At 36.7% G+C, this 16,428-nt stretch overlaps 1 protein-coding gene across 5 annotated transcripts in view; it reads right to left on the bottom strand.

The window, feature by feature from the left end:
- The window catches only part of LOC127155508 (rho GTPase-activating protein 21), a 102,684-nt gene that overhangs the window by 54,685 nt on the left and 31,571 nt on the right, over positions 1-16,428 (bottom strand). For 2 of the 5 annotated variants that reach the window (XM_051097746.1, XM_051097747.1), the window contains exon 1: positions 445-865. The exons of the other annotated variants lie outside the window; for them this stretch is intronic. In XM_051097746.1, the coding sequence (XP_050953703.1) occupies positions 445-726 (282 nt within the window). In that variant the 5' untranslated portion in view covers positions 727-865. Of the gene's footprint in view, positions 1-444; positions 866-16,428 lie in introns of those variants that run through there. 5 annotated transcript variants of the gene reach the window in all.

Below are 16,428 nucleotides of genomic sequence, written 5' to 3'. Positions count from 1 at the left end.
CACAAAAACAACTCTGCCAGAACTCTGTTCTCCAAGTGAAACAATTATCCACTGGGTTTAGGTTAAAAACGTGAGCAATTACCCAATCCGAAGTCTGTTCAACCCCAAGGTTACTCTATTGGGATGGCTGCTTACATAGGAACAATAACTGAAACGTAAAACCAGGGCACGTACACACACAATCTTCTTGCTGTGAAAAATGTGTTACATGTTGGCTCCATGTACAAGAACTAACCAACCACTCTGGACGTCAGTGACGCACAAAGCATTCCTGAGAGCCATCTCCTCGCCCCCCTCAGCTCCGCGTAACTCAATACACCACTGGGAGTCTCTGCCAATGTGAAAACACTCCATCCCGCTGCAGCACCAGACTGTCACAATGAACCCATCTTCTACTGTTTAGTTCTGCTACTCTTAACCTACAGCAGATCCAGAGATCCTTACCCAAGACCGCATGCAGTTTCTCGGAGATGTCTTCTTCAGTCTCCGCCAAGAGACGCCCTTCTGGGCCTCCCGAATCCCCAGTTCCACATCCCCCCAATATGCCCTGGCCAGGAGCTGGAACCAAACACAGGAAGTGTCCGATAAACAGCCGTCCACCCCTGTCAGACAATCCCAGGGACAGTCCCCTATTGCGCAGGTACACCCTGGTACATCCATCTGATCTGAGCCCTCCTTCCCGGGCAGAACGCAGTCGGTACACGCTCCATTCCTCTGAGTGAGCATGGCAAAGCCTGCTGGTCCCTGCTATGACTGCTTTCTTCTGCTGATCTTCTGATGATGTGATTCTTTCTCGCTCTTTGCGGTCCCTCCCTCTCTCTCTTGCTCTCTCTTTCAGAGTGGGAAGGTAGAGAGCACATGCATGAGGTTTCCATTGAGACACGGAGCACGTCAGGGAGAGAGTGAAGCAGGGAAAGAGACTGTCAGAGTGCAAACCAGCGTACCGCAAGCACACACATATGCCTGCACTCTGGGCTGGACAAGATTGCTTTCTCTTCTTACTTACTTATGTTTCTTATTTGTTTGTTCTCCACTGCCCAACTGCAAAGCTACTATACTGCCCATTTCAAAACTTCATTTAAAGGAATCATATCAAGGAAAACAGGACTTTCTTGTTTCTATTACTGTTTTTATTCCTCAAAATTATGACAGCCATCTGAACAAACCCATAATTCTAAGAATCTGGCATTTAATTCATCCTGTATCATTTGTACAACAGAACATGAATGATAATAGTGCGACTTACAATTTACAAGACCAGAAAAGACTTGTGGTGGGCTCTTTTGGCTTGGGCAAGTAAACAAACATCTAGCAACCATACAGAACACCCTAGCAACTGCTTAACAATGCACTGAAAATCACCTAGAATATACTAGCATTGCAAAAGCAATTGTTTGCACAGGCAATGCAGGCAATTGTTTGCACAGGCACAGCATGCTTCTCACCAGAAGATGGCATCCACAGTGGAATTATAAAAGTTAGGTATTGAAGGACCAGGGTTGGGAAACACTGAGACAGAAAGTAAAAAGTGGTTATAAAAAACTAACAGGGTACCTTTTTACCTTTCTTTTAGTGTGTAATATAGTTAGCTGTTTGTGCATGTACATGATCTGTAAAGTTACAAAGCACAAAATACATGCCAAAGGTAAGTCTCCAGCAGAAAACACCTGAGTAAAATGCCTCGTTTATGGTCCTGCAATTATTTATGTGACTACATCGCCATGTTACACATTTGCATAATGGTTGCCTACTAGCTATTTTGGCTCACCCTCAAAAAACAATTATATATGGTCAAAAGTTTACATGTATGTATACAACTTGCATAATCTGCTAAATGTTAATTATTTTACCAAAACAAGAGGAATCGTACAATATGCATGTTATTTTTTTATTTAGTACTGACCTGATTAAGATATTTTACATAAAATGCATTTACATATAGACCACAAGAGAAAATAATAGCTGAATTTATAAAAATTACCCTGTTCAAAAGTTTACATACGCTTGAATCTTAATACTGTGTTGTTACCTGAATGATCCACAGCTGTCATTTTTTGTTTAGTGATAGTTGTTCATGAGTCCCTTGTTTGTCCAGAACAGTTAAACTGACCGCTGTTCTTTAGAAAAACCCTTCAGGTCTCACAAATTCTATGGTTTTTCAGCATTTTTGTGTATCTAAACCCTTTCAAACAATGACTGTATTATTTTGAGATCCATTTTTCACACTGAGGACAACTGAGGGACTCAGGCAACTATTACAGAAGGTTCAAACACTCACTGATGCTCCAGAAGGAAACCCAATGCATTAAGTTAAATGAAGATCAGGGTAAATGTAACTTATTTTGTCTTCTGGGAAACATGTGATTATCTTCTGTAGCTTCTGAAGGGCAGTACAGACTGAAAAAAAAAAAAAAGGGTATTTAGGCAAAATAAGAAAAATGTACACATCTTTGTTCTGTTCAAAAGTTTTCACCCCCATTTCTCTTAATGCATTGTGTTTTCTTCTGAAGCATCAGTGAGTGTTTGAAACTTCTGTAATAGTTGCATATGAGTCCCTCAGTTGTTCTCAGTGTGAAAAGATGGATCTCAAAATCATACATTCATTGTTGGAAAGGGTTTGAATATACAAAAATGCTGAAAAAACAAAGAATTTGTGGGACCTGAAAGATTTTTCTGAAGAACAGTAAGCAGTTTAACTGTTCAGGACAAACAAGGGACTTATGAACAACTATCACTAAACAAACAACCAACCAACCAAACAAACAAACAAACAAAAAACACAGCTGTGGGTTATTCAGGTAACACAACACAGTATTAAGAATCAAGTGTATGTAAACTTTTGAAAGGGGTAATTTTTATTAATTCCACTATTATTTTCTCTTGTGGACTATATGTAAATGTCTTTTATGTGAAATATATTATTTAGTTCAGTCCTAAATAAAAAATAACATGAATATTGTATGATCCCTCTTATTTTGGTAAAACAGTTATTATTTTGCAGATTATGCAAGTTGTGTGTGTAAACTTATGACCTCAACTGTATGTTCCAAAACATGTCGTAAAAGTTTGGAATGACATAGAGGGTGAGAAAATTGCTAAATTTAATTTTTTGGTGAACTATCCCTTTAAATCAGACCATACAAACCACAGGGTCATGTCTAAGACAGTAGTGAGTGTCTCTCTGTTCATCTTCCCCTGTAGTGTTATGAAAGATGAGCACTCAGTGCCATGAGAACGGCTCATGTGACCTCCAGCACACAGACCTGCAGCAGACGCTCAGAGCTGCTTTATTTTCAGACCTGCTCTCCACAGTGGCCGATCCTGGCTAGATAGCACTCAAACAAGTGCAATGAGAGATCAGCATCCCAGCAGTAAAAAGACATACCAAAATCCTATACCACACTAACAAAACACAACTATATAAAGCTGCACTTCCTCTGAGAATCAATAATTCATTCCATAAATCACATGCACAAACACTTTCCATATCCCACAAGCATGTTCTGGGCTATTTTGTGCAAAACACACAGAGAGCCTTTAGAAATGTGAAAACAGGAAACCAATGATGGCATGCTCGTCTTCATTCCTCTGCACTGGCATGGCATCTTATTACCACACACATTCCTTTAGACACACACAAGCCCTCACTCACACTATTGCGTATGGAAAACATATCACAAAAATAACTCATCCAGCCTTCTGAGGCATCCTTGTTTGTGAGGATCAGGGTGAGAGGGAACTCAAAGAGGGCACTGTGTGATCCCCGCTGAATATACCAGCCCAAAAAAAGAAGGCATGCTGTGGTATGGGTTGGTGTTCATCCCAATGGGTTTCGCCCCACACAAAAAGCATTCCAGTTCAACTACATATGCGTCTAAAAAGAGAACGGTCATAGTTCAAAATGCATTTTAATGTGGGCGATGTTAAGAATTAAAACACATTTGGACGAGTACTGAAAGTTCCTGTCATTTATGACACATCATAAGAAATCCACATAAATAAAGACATATTCCAGCTGGCTGAAGCCATACACTGTGTGTTCACGGAGGTTATTTCATAGAAATAAAGGGGGAGGAACTCCCTGCTGCCATGGAAACAAACAGACCATCACAACAGGTTAGACTCTTGCTTTGCTGTGATGTCACCTATAATATTGGTCAAGTTTTTTTTGTTTTTTTTTAACACAAAATTCAATGTCATTACATTACGTAACCAAAACCAACGGCATTTAATTTAAAGAACGGTACAGAAAAAAAGTATATTTGTAAAGCAAAACATTTCACAAAAAGAAATTTGTAAAGTTTCAAATGAATTCAAAACATATGTGACCCTGGACCACAAAACCAGTCTTAAGTTGCTGGGGTATATTTGTAGCAATAGCCAAAAATTAATTGTATGGGTCAAAATTATTGATTTTTCTTTTATGCCAAAAATCATTAGGAAATTAAGTAAAGATCATGTTTCATGGAGTTATTTTGTAAAATTCCTACTGTAAATACATCAAAACTTAATTTTTGATTAGCAATATGCATTAATAAGAGCGTCCTTTGGAAAACTTTAAAGGTGATTTTCTCAGTATTTTGATATTTTTGCACCCTCAGATTCCATATACACAAATAGTCGTATCTCGGCCATTCTGACTTTATTTCTCATAATTGTGAGTTTATGTCTCACAATTCTGACTTTATAACGCACAATTTAAAGTTTATAAGTTTGCAAGTTTGTATCTTGCAATTCTACCTTTATAGCTTGCAATTCCCAGTTTATATCATGCAATTCTGACTTAATTTCTCAGAACTGTAAATTTATATCACAATTTTGACTATATAACTTGCCATTGTCTGATTTGCAAGTTCATATCTCACAATTCTGAGAAAAAAAAGTCAGAATTGCAAGTTTATATTACGCAATTGTGGGGAAAAAAATGTCAAAATTATAGACAGAATTACCTTTGTTGCATTTTTTATTCAGAAGAAACGGGCTTCCATAGTAATGGTGACTTTTGTTTTCACAATTCTGAGTTTGTGTCTCACAATTCTTATTTTTGTTTTACCTAAAACTTATATTCAAATTATGTGAGTGTGAACACTAAAGCTTCTTTGAGTGACTATGTTATTCCATTCCATCAGATACAATTCTGAAAATATGTATCCAAATGGATTTCATTTAAAGTCTTAAACATGTTTAATATTTACAGACTTGAATGGTAGATTGAGGATGGTGTGATTTAAAGAAATAGTTTACCCCAAACAAATCCAAATTATGTCATCATTTACTCATACTTATGTTGTTCTAATCCCTTCTGTTAATCTGCAAAACACAAATGAAGGTGTTTTTTAATGATCAAATAATCTAATTTGGTAGTCAAAATGTCACCAAAGTCAAACACAACAAGGGAGTCAACAATAGTTAGTGCATTTTGACAATGAAATGGATAAAAGCATGTTTGCACACTTTCAAAGGCTCACAAGCATCCACTTCAAAGAAACCACAATACACTGAGCATCTTTTGAAATCCAGAGTGTTAAAGCCTTGTGGCATCACAGGTGTGTCACTTTAATAGACCTGTTGACCTTTCAGCGTACTGACTGACATGTCGTTCTAAACCCATATGTCCTTTTTCTTCTGTCAAACTAAAATGGAGATGTTTAGCAACATGTTCATGCTGCTCTTTTACATACAAAAAGTGCTCCACATGACTTGAAGAAACAAGTCTTCTCTGTTAACCACTCTTGTCTTCTGTAACAGAAGCCAGTAGGATGAAACTGAGGCAAACTGAAAGTAGAGGTTATGCCAGAGCAGCTGACAGCACTGAACTAAATCATCTTCAGACAGCAGTGTTTCATTAAAGCTCTTCCTGTAGCAGGTGAGCGTTCTAACCACAGAATCACTGCCTGTAAAATTAACAGCAGTTTAAATATCCCTCTGAGCTATTGTCTGCCTGCTACCTTTATAAACCAGTAGCAGACTTTCTCTACTATGAACTGAACACATACAAAAGAAAGTAATATAATGTTACAAACTAGAGCCACATTTCTAAACTTCTGACAACTGTAACAATGGCTTTTCTGATCAGCTCAACGTGGCAGTGTGCAAAAACAACCAAAAAAGTACCTTTGTAATAGAGTAGCAGAGAATGGGGCAGCAAGGAACACATTTTCTGTGTTCATTTCATTTCATTTCTATAACTTAATATTTTGGATTCAAGACATAGCTTGGGTGTATTGTCAATTTCTTTGGATCAAATACCACCACAGTTTTGTAATGGGGGGTTCCCTTGGTTTTTACACTTACTTTGTCTGATCTGTGGTCTCCTCACACCCTCATGTCACAGCTGAGAGCAGCTTTGCCAGGGGATTGTGGGTAAATGTATTAGAAGATTCCAGGCCAAGCAGAACATGCTGTAACCATGGCAGGGTAAGAGTATTGGCGCTGTTATTTGCAGTCATGTTTGGGTTTTTTCCCCTTTATTGCTAGGTAAACTAAAACTAAATTAGTGGTAAAGAGGACATCCTAAGGGGAAAAAGTGAGCCAGCTTGTGGATTTGGACTTTCTGCGAGATGTGGACCAAGTGCCAAACACAAACACATGGCTTTCACTTTACCTCAGAACAAGTGGAAAATAAGTAAATCTTACAAAAACTGTATCATATTTCACCCTAAGAAAGATAGACAGATAGACAGACAGACAGATAGATAGATAGATATATAGATAGATAGATAGATAGATAGATAGATAGATAGATAGATAGATAGATAGATAGATAGATAGATAGATAGATAGATAGATAGATAGACAGATAGATAGACTGTGACAGCTGATCTGAGATAAGACGCTCATGTCAATCAACTATTGTGGGAGCGGCCTCTGTCAGTGTGATCTGAGAATGGCTTGATTTGAAAAAGGGGATATTATTTTTACAGATCAAATAAAAATCCACTGCATGGATTTTTTTTAGCATTATAGGGTAGATTTGCACATACACTGCCAACTCACATTAATGTTCAGACAACATGAAAAAGTGATTCTTACAAAAATGGTCAAACAATTTTTGGGTCAAATTTCACCTTAAAATCAAAGAAGAAAAATGGCTTAGTCAACGGCCTACAATAATGACCAAAAAAAAAAAAAAAATTCCACTGATTCTTACAAAAATGATCAAACAATTTTTGGGTCAAATATTACCTCAAAATCCAAAATAAATAAATAGCCTCAATAAATAAATATGGCTCACTTTAGTCAATAGACCATAATAAATAATAATAAGAAAAATTATTTTTATATTTCTTATTTCTTTTGATTTTGGGGTAAACTATTACTTTGAAATGTCTTTTAATTTTTAATTTAAATACAAAGCTTTCTGTAGTTAGACAAGTAAATCTTTGCAAACCGTTAAGGTTTATTTATTCAAATCCTGGTGCCTAAGATTTATTGGCTGATTATTAAGGTGGATTTGTGTGACAAAAGGAACAAGGGCGATGCTTCAAGACAAAAGGGATGGAGTGGATCGGCAGCAAGAGATTAGAGCCACAAGACGACCACAAAAGAGCCAGAGGAGCCCTGGGCATTCATACGGGAGCGAGGCAGAGGAAAGATTAGGCTCTATTCAGGAGGCCTGAGACACATAGAGAGGGTAAATTTAATCTGGGCAGACTGCATCTGGACTCACTGAGGTATGTCTTACAGTAACAAAAGCTGCCCTAATGAAGGCTACGGGAAGAAAACCACACTGAGACCCCATATATAGCCGCCCCCTAACCATATAAAGTTCAGTAATACGCCAGCTTTACCCAAAAAAGCCTGCCTTCTGCCCTAGTGCCACTGGCACACTCCAGTACGCTACGCAGGAAGCAAGATAGTCTGAACAGACGGGCCATTATGTGTAATAGTGACTTGTATTACTTATTTCCGAGAGGTAAGCAGTTGTGGGAAAGTCATTCCCAAGGGTACAAGGATATTTTGGCATTTCTGGTCATGAGGAAAGTTGTTCTGAACTGTTTGTGTGGCTAAAATGTGGCAAAAAAAACATGCTTGGGATAGTGTTGGGTAAGCTCTGGTAGCCTAGCGCTAAGCATGACTGAACTGAGAAGGTTTAGTCACACTGGTTTTCCCCCTTCACATGAAGAAAAGAAAACAATAACCTAATATCTTAGTCTACAGACCAAACATCAACAAAATCCATTGAGGAGTCAGTGAGTCACACTTATAGTCTGTTTTGGTAAAAATGAGGAAGAAGAAAAACTGAACACGACCACCTTTCAAAAATATATATTTTTTCAACATCAAATGTGAGTCACACTGTTACCGCATTTTAGAGAAGTTCAGTGAACCATTACTAGAAACCACATGAAAAGTTACTCTTGGGTCTACATTAAGGACACAGTGGTTTCCATTAAAGGACTACAAGTTATCGGCACCTGTGGTAAAATAACTGCCGTAACTCTTACTCATTATTGTTATATAATGTAGAGCATGAGACTAGTGTGGCAAAGTCACTCACACCCCTTATTTACATCCAATTTTCCATACCATGACCTTGTCAGTCATTTTTGACCAGGGCTGGATGATTTATCGAAAAGGAATCAAAACCGAAATTCAGAACCTCTAACTGACATAATTTTCCCATGTGGGTTATTCCGTTTTTTTAAATCTTATTAATGCTTTCCCCTTATAAACAAACTACCGCGTTGGCGTTATACGGACGTGTATGACCGTTGCACTCATTTGTTTTGTAGCATCTCACATGTGAGTGGTGCATTAAAAGAACACAAAACTGTGGACCAATCAAAAGGTAAGAAAAACATTGCAAGCTATAGTTTACAGTAGCAGGTTGACATATCACAACGAAAAAGGCATTCTGCACTGCACATTCCTGAGTGCTCCGTCTCGCGGTTTTAGACACAAAGATGTGTTCTGTGTGAACGGCCAGTAAGAACCTAGAGTAAATTCACATATAGGGTGACAGGACAAGATCAATGAGATGGTGCCATGCTCTTTCTCCTAATCAGCAGTGTTCTACACTGTTAAAAAAAAAAAAAAAATTGTTGAGCGAACTTAAAATAATTTGTTACCCAGCTGCTTTAAAATGTTAAGTTCAGTCAACTCAAAAAAGTTTAGCTTGAAATGTTAAGTTGTACTAAATGACAACTTTGATATTTGAGTTGACTAAACAAAAAATTTGGTTTGTTAAACTTTAAAGCTGAGCTTGTTACTCAGCTGCCTTAACATTTTAAGTTAACTTAGTACAACTTAACATTTCAAGTTGACTTTTTGAGTTGACTGAACTTAAAATTTTAAGGCAGCCGGGTTACAAATTATTTTACTTAACTAATTGTTTTTACAGTGTATTTGCATACATTCATTATTTAAAACATTTGTTTACAGGAGATGCAAGTTATTATTTTTTCCTTTTCATATTGCTTTATTTAAAATAATAGCCTATTAATTTACAAGAGATACAAGTTATTTTCTACTTTTTTGAATAACAGTATTTAAAATGCATTTTGTTTGCAAGAGATGCTGGTCATTTTCTATATTTGACTTGGCAATATTAATTTATTTTGTTTGCAAAAATTGAAAGTTATTTTCTATTTTTTAGGACACTTGCTTTTTACAATAAAACTGAAATGTGACTTTTTTTTCATAAGATATCTTTATTTCAAGCAAGCTTTGATTTCAATTGTTTGAAATATTCCACAAATTACCATAAATCGTTTGTTTCCTTTAATTACTTTAAAATCACAAAGACAAGAAATGCATTCTTTCATTAGAAAAAAAAAAATCCCACATTTAATAGTGGAGTATTTGTACATTACAACCCCTTAATGAACTATGAGGGCAAAGCAAATAATAATAATAAAAAAAATAATAATAATAATAATTACAAAATAAAAAAAAAAAAAGAAAAAAAAAAGAATCAAGGTTTTGATTTTAGGTCAAATCGCCCAGCCCTAGAAGTGACACTATTCATAAAACACTTTGTTTGGAATAGAATACTAGAGCAGTGTACAGTGTAACTGTACTTAGAAGTACAGAATAGAAGTACACTTATTATTTGATGTGTTGAATGCTGAATAAGAAAGATACAAAATCACATGTACTTGATTATAATTTTAACCGTAGTGTTACTCAATATTCTATTTAAAGTGAATATATTTTACATATACTACATTGCAACTTTATTTACAAATTTGTAACTACAAATACTATATATTTAAAGGGACAGTTCACCCAAAAATTCAAATTCTGTCATTACTTACTCTCATGTTGTTACAACCCCTTAAGACCTTAGTTCATCTTCGGAACACAAATTAAGATATTTTTGATGAAATCTGAGAGCTTTCTGACCCTGAATAGACAGCATCGCAACTACCATTCAAGGCCCAGAAAGATTAATACATTGTTAAAATAGGCCATGTGACATCAGTGGTTTAAGCTTTTTTTTAAGCTATTTTACGAAGCTACGAGAATACTTTTTGTGTGCAAAGAAAACAAAATTAACAAATTTATTCAACAATTCCTTCTCTTCCCTGTCAGTCTTCTACTTCTCAAAAGGCCAGCAGAAGCCAGTGTCAGAAAATCTGCATATTGTGCACTGCATGAATATTATTTGTTCACTGTGTAGTACAAACAGTATTTTAATATACACCATTTCAAACATAGCCACTGTTTACTTGGAGCAAACTCCACTGTTAATGCAAAACCAGATGTTCATGCACCTAGAAAGGTAGTCTCAGCTCAAAAGCATGATTTAGACAACTTTGCAGCTCAAATAACAATGAATTAGGCATGTACTAAAAAAAACGCTTAAAAAAGCTCCTCATTTCTGCTTTTACACCTCCAGTACAACTTTCCCATATACAGAATCTCACAAAAGTACACCCCTCACATTTCAGTATAACATTTTAGTATATCTTCTCAAGGGACAATACTATAGAAATGAAACTTGTATATATTTTGGAGTAGTCAATGTACGGCATGTATAGCAGTGTATATTTACTGTCCCCTGAAAATAACTCAACATGCAGCCATTATTGTCAAAAGAGCTGGCAACAAAAGTGAGTACACCCTAAGTAATAACAGCACTATGACAGTTAACCATGCAAAACCATATGTCCTATTCATCATGTTCATGTTTTTGTCTGCTTGACAGGACCAAACAAAGTTGTGTATATCAGTTAAAATTTAGTGCTTTGAGTACAGTTCTCTCATACTGACCCCTGGATGTTCAACAAGGCACTTCATAGCAAAAAACTCTCTGAAGATTTGAGAATTAGAATTGTTGCTCTCCACAAAGATGGCCTAGGCTATAAGAGGTTCAGTAACAACCTAAAACTGAGTTACATTACTGTGGCCAGGGTCATACAGAGGTTTTCCAAGACGGGTTCCATTCAGAATAGGTCTCGCAAGGGTCGATCAACGAAGTTGAGTACTTGTTCTGTGCATCAGGTGCAAAACCTGGCTTCAAAAAACAGATGCATGAGTGCTGCCAGCATTGCTTTAGAGGTTGCAGAAGTAGAATGTCCGCTTATCAGTTCTCAGGAAGCCTCTTCTGTAGCTGGCTTACAAAAAAGCCTGCAAACAGTTTGCTGAAGACAACCTGTCCAAGAGCATGAATTACTGGAACCATGTCCTATGGTCTGATGAGACTAAGATAAACTTGTTTGGCTCAGATGGTGTCCAGCATGTGTGGTGATGCCCTGGTGAGGAGTACCAAGACAATTGTGTCTCTCCTACAGTCAAGCATGGTGGTGGTAGCATCATGGTCTGGGGCTGCATAAGTGCTGCTGGTACTGGGAAGCTGCAGTTCATTGAGCGAAACATGGATTCCATTATGTACTGTACATTTCTAAAGCAGAACATGATGCCTTCCCTTCAGAAACTGGGCCGAACGACATGATAATGACCCCAAACATAACACTAAGATGACAACTGTCTTGCTGAGGAAGGTGTAGGTGAGGGTTATCCGATCTAAACCCTATTGAGCACCTATGGGGCATCCTCAAGTGGAAGGTGGAGAAGCACCATGTGTCTAGCAGCTCCATGATGTCATTATAGAGGATTTTAACAGGATCCCAGCAACAACCTGTGCAACAGGGTTGTGCCGATAGACAATAGTATTGTATAGTATTGTGCAGTGTAAATAAGGGGTAAGAGATTTATTCATCATACAGTCACTCTGATAAAAACGGAGCAAGCCGAAGGAGAGAGAGAGATTTATTCATCATACAGTGATGCAACTATTGTATTAACCTATGGTACTGGGAGAGTGCATAAACTCGCGCTAGGCTAGGCTAGTCATTATGTTAATGTTTCTATTAAATTGTTATCATGTTAAACACAAATTAAGTCATATTGAAAACATTAGGCTGCTTTTTGCCTTATGCTGGTGTTGGTTCACTTTCCGTGCATGATTATAATTAGCACAATAATATCGTGTATCGGCGATCTCACGATAGGACGATATGAAAATTGAGCATATCGCCCCAACACTACTGTGCAGCTCTGGTGAACTCCATGCGCAGAATGATTAAGGCAGTGCTAGATAACAATGGTTTGACACAAAATATTGACACTTTGGACAGTTTTGACAAGTTCACTTAGGGTGTACTCACTTTTGTTGCCAGCTGTTTTGACAATAATGGCTGTATGTTGAGTTATTTTTAGGGGACAGTAAATATACACTGCTATACAAGCTGCACATTGACTACTCTAAAATATATCCAAGTTTAATTTCTATAGTATTGTCCCTTGAGAAGATATACTAAAATGACTGCTGAAACGTGAGGGGTGTACTCACTTTTGTAAGATACTGTACTTCCATAATAAGTGAATTACTGTAAATAAATGTTTTTTGATTTATAAACTGAGGGACGATTCAAAATTATTGACTGTGGTAACTGCCAGCACTCCACAGATGTTGTTAATCAACTTTTTGTTATAAATAACGCTATATTAATAGGACTATTATTTTAAGCCAAGCCTGCAACTACAGACGTGGAGAAGAGTCCTAGTTCCCTATAGAGAATGCTAACAAAGGGTCTAATGGTGGGGGTGCAGGGTCTGAGGTGTGGTAGCTATTGCTCAGTGAAGGGCCCTGCCATTGTCCCCGCGGGTCCCCAGACACTTACAGACAAATGCTGCTGTCAATCACACACCCTTTCATTCGTTTAACAGCAGCTGCTCCCGTGCAGAAAAGAAGGCAAAATATGTTTGTGACAAAGAAAGAGTGTGGCGATAATTTGAATATTTGCATTCAGACAGATTCTGCCTGAGGGATTAAAGCAAATCTGACAAACAAAACCTATGAAAAATGAAAAGGGCTGTGAATGGAATACTATCAAAAGAGAAAATAACAATATACACAATCCAGATAACATTCATAATATAATAATAATTCTTACATTTACATATATTACACACACACACACACACATATATATATATATATATATATATATATTTTTAAGAGTAAGCAATTCTTCCTCCAAGAAAAATTATTCATTAATGGAAATATATGCTTTTATGGACAACGTTGATTTTAAATAATGCAATAGTTTCAAGTTTGGATTGGAATTTCTAAATTGGAATTGGAATTTACTCCCTTGCTCGTGTCTAGACACTCAACACAGACAGATTTATCATTCACACAAGCACCTGATTCATGCATAAACCGACAGAGACATAAACACTTGGAAATATAAGGAACATGTGAAGGTATAGACTAGCCATGTGGTGTGTCTAATGACTCAAGCGTTCCAGTGGGCTGAAAGAAGCCTTTAATATGCAGCACTGGAAAAAAACTCTGACACAAAATGGGCTGTACAGCAGCAGGGCCAGTGTAACTACATGCTGAAATATTTCTCTCAAAAATGGATATTCTGTCATCATTTAATTATTAGATGCCAAAAGTTGTGCCAAAAACCCTAAAGTTGTGCCATACTTTTCATTCACTGAATATAAGAAACAGATATTTTGATAAATGTTCAAGCTGCTCTTTGTGACTGAAATGATCAGGGACTGAAATGGGACTATCAAGCTCCAAAAAAGCCCAAAAGGCACTACCAAAGTAGTCAATATGACTTATGACTTATGACTTAAGTCATATGACAGCATTGTGTGAGGAAATATCCAAAATTTAAAAGAATAGTTCACTCAAAAGTGAAAATGATGTCTTTGTTTACTCACTCTGTTTCAAGTCTGTATGACTTTCTTTCTGTGGAAAATAAAATGTGACCCTGGACCACAAAACCAAAAGTTTTAAGTAGCACAGGTATATCTGTAGCAATAGCCAAAAACACATTGTATAGGTCAAAGTTATCGATTTTTCTTTTATGCCAAAAATCATTAGGATATTAAGTAAAGATCATGTTCCATGAAGATATTTTGTAAATTTCCTAACGTAAATATATCAAAACTTAATTTTGGATTAGTAATATGCATTGTTAAGAAATTCATTTGGACAACTTTAAAGGCGATCTTCTCAATATTTAGTTTTTTTTTTTCTGCAGACTTAGATTCCAGATTTTCAAATAGTTGTATCTTGGCCAAATATTGTCAACCATATATCAATGGAAAGCTTATTTAAAAAAACTTTTTAAAAATGTACCCTTATGACTGGTTTTGTGGTCCTGGGTCACAAATATATTTATGTTATTACTGTTTTGTTTTGTTTTGGGTTTTTTTAGATTTATTTTTGGTCTTTTTGCTTTTATTATGATAGGACAGATCATAGCTGACAGGAAGCGAAGTGGGAGAGAGAGAGAAAAGGGCGAGATCAGGAAAGTCCTTGAGCCAGGATTCGAACTTGGGATGCCCGTAGCGCAATGATGCTGTATGTCGTCACGCTGCGCACAAGGCTATCAGCGCTGACAATGTTATTACTGTTTCCTAAAACTATTGGCTCTAAAGTATTTAAAAATCATTTTCATTAAAAGAAATAAAGCCCAAAAAAAATCTAATACATTTTTGATGAAAAAAAAAAATACTGAAACAAATAAAATTAAAGCTAAATATAAAATGTACAAATAAGTAGTATTAAAAAATAAATGAAATAACAAATAAAAGCTAATAAAAACACTAAAAGCAAATAACAAAATTACTAAAACTATTAAGACAGTGTCACCGATTTACTCAAAGGAAACAGAAAGAGACAGACAAATAATATGACAGGGCTAATGAACAAAGTAGAACAGACCCTTCACAGCTGTTTATGAAACTGAAATCCACCATGATCCTGCCATGAGAAACTGATTTGCAATTTGACTTTCCGAGCACAACCGTAGCTAAGACATGCCACACATGTTATCAGCTGCATCTGCCATGTCTATTTATGTGACTGGTGAAATATTCACAACCGGGATCCAAAATTCAATGGTGCTTTGAAAGACATGCCTAAATCTAAAAATACCCTGCCTGCACATGAAAGATTCAGATCCATACAACTCTTGTAAGCATCCACCATGAGCGCAAGCTCAGGTCTTTCTCGCCATTGGTTGGTCCCCTGGTTGACATCAACATTTGGATTCAAAGAGTTTCCAGCATGATGACTTCATATCGAAAGTGCCGAGTGGCTGGGCTTGGACTGGAGAAAACAAGACTTTGGCCAGTTTAGTTGTTTTTTAAGAGCAGTTGCTGTGGGCTTTGGTGGAGTTTATTGCACGATAGTCCTGACTGCTGGAAACAGGATCTTCTAAAGAACGCTGGAGCCATTAGTGTGACAGAAGCGGTCCACACCCTTAACGCTGAACCTAGAGTTATAAATTAAAGGGGGAGTTTTAAACGGGAAAGAAAATAAACTCGAAATAGGGGGGAGTCATGATCACATAAATTGAGCGATATGAACTGTCCACACCATCTGCGAGTGAAATTTGCATGCTTAGAACCTGCACTGGTGTTTTTCCCCATGTAAACAGGCCCAGGGCCACAGCACAATGGAAGAACACTGGGTCTTCACCTCCATCAGCTGATGGGTGTGTACCACTCTCCTCTCACACTGCTAATGTTGCAGAGCTCCAGCCAACCTGCCAGTTATGGTCATTCTGGTGTTTTAAAGGAGTAGTTCACCCAAAAATGGAAATTCTTTTTTATTTACCTTACTTATGTACAAACCTCTATGATTTTACTTTATTTGTACTTTTTTCTATACAATTAAATGACAAAGTATACTAGAGGAAAAAATGCTCTAAATTCTCTCTAGTCTGCTCTAAAGTTTTTTAAAGCCATGTAATAGCTTTGTGCAAGACTGATTTTTAAGTTATTCACTGCCAACATTCCACAGAAACACAACCAGTTGTGTTTAAAGTAATTCATTCTAATTTAGTATTAGTTTAGTATTATTTATATACTACTATATGTATTTTAATTTTACTTCAACTTCATGATAATTCTAAAGATTTTAGCATAGTAATGGATATGATAATGTTAATG

Source organism: Labeo rohita, chromosome 24, assembly GCF_022985175.1.
Source record: "Labeo rohita strain BAU-BD-2019 chromosome 24, IGBB_LRoh.1.0, whole genome shotgun sequence".
Lineage (NCBI taxonomy): Eukaryota > Metazoa > Chordata > Actinopteri > Cypriniformes > Cyprinidae > Labeo > Labeo rohita.
This window is presented reverse-complemented; position numbering and strand designations above follow the sequence as displayed.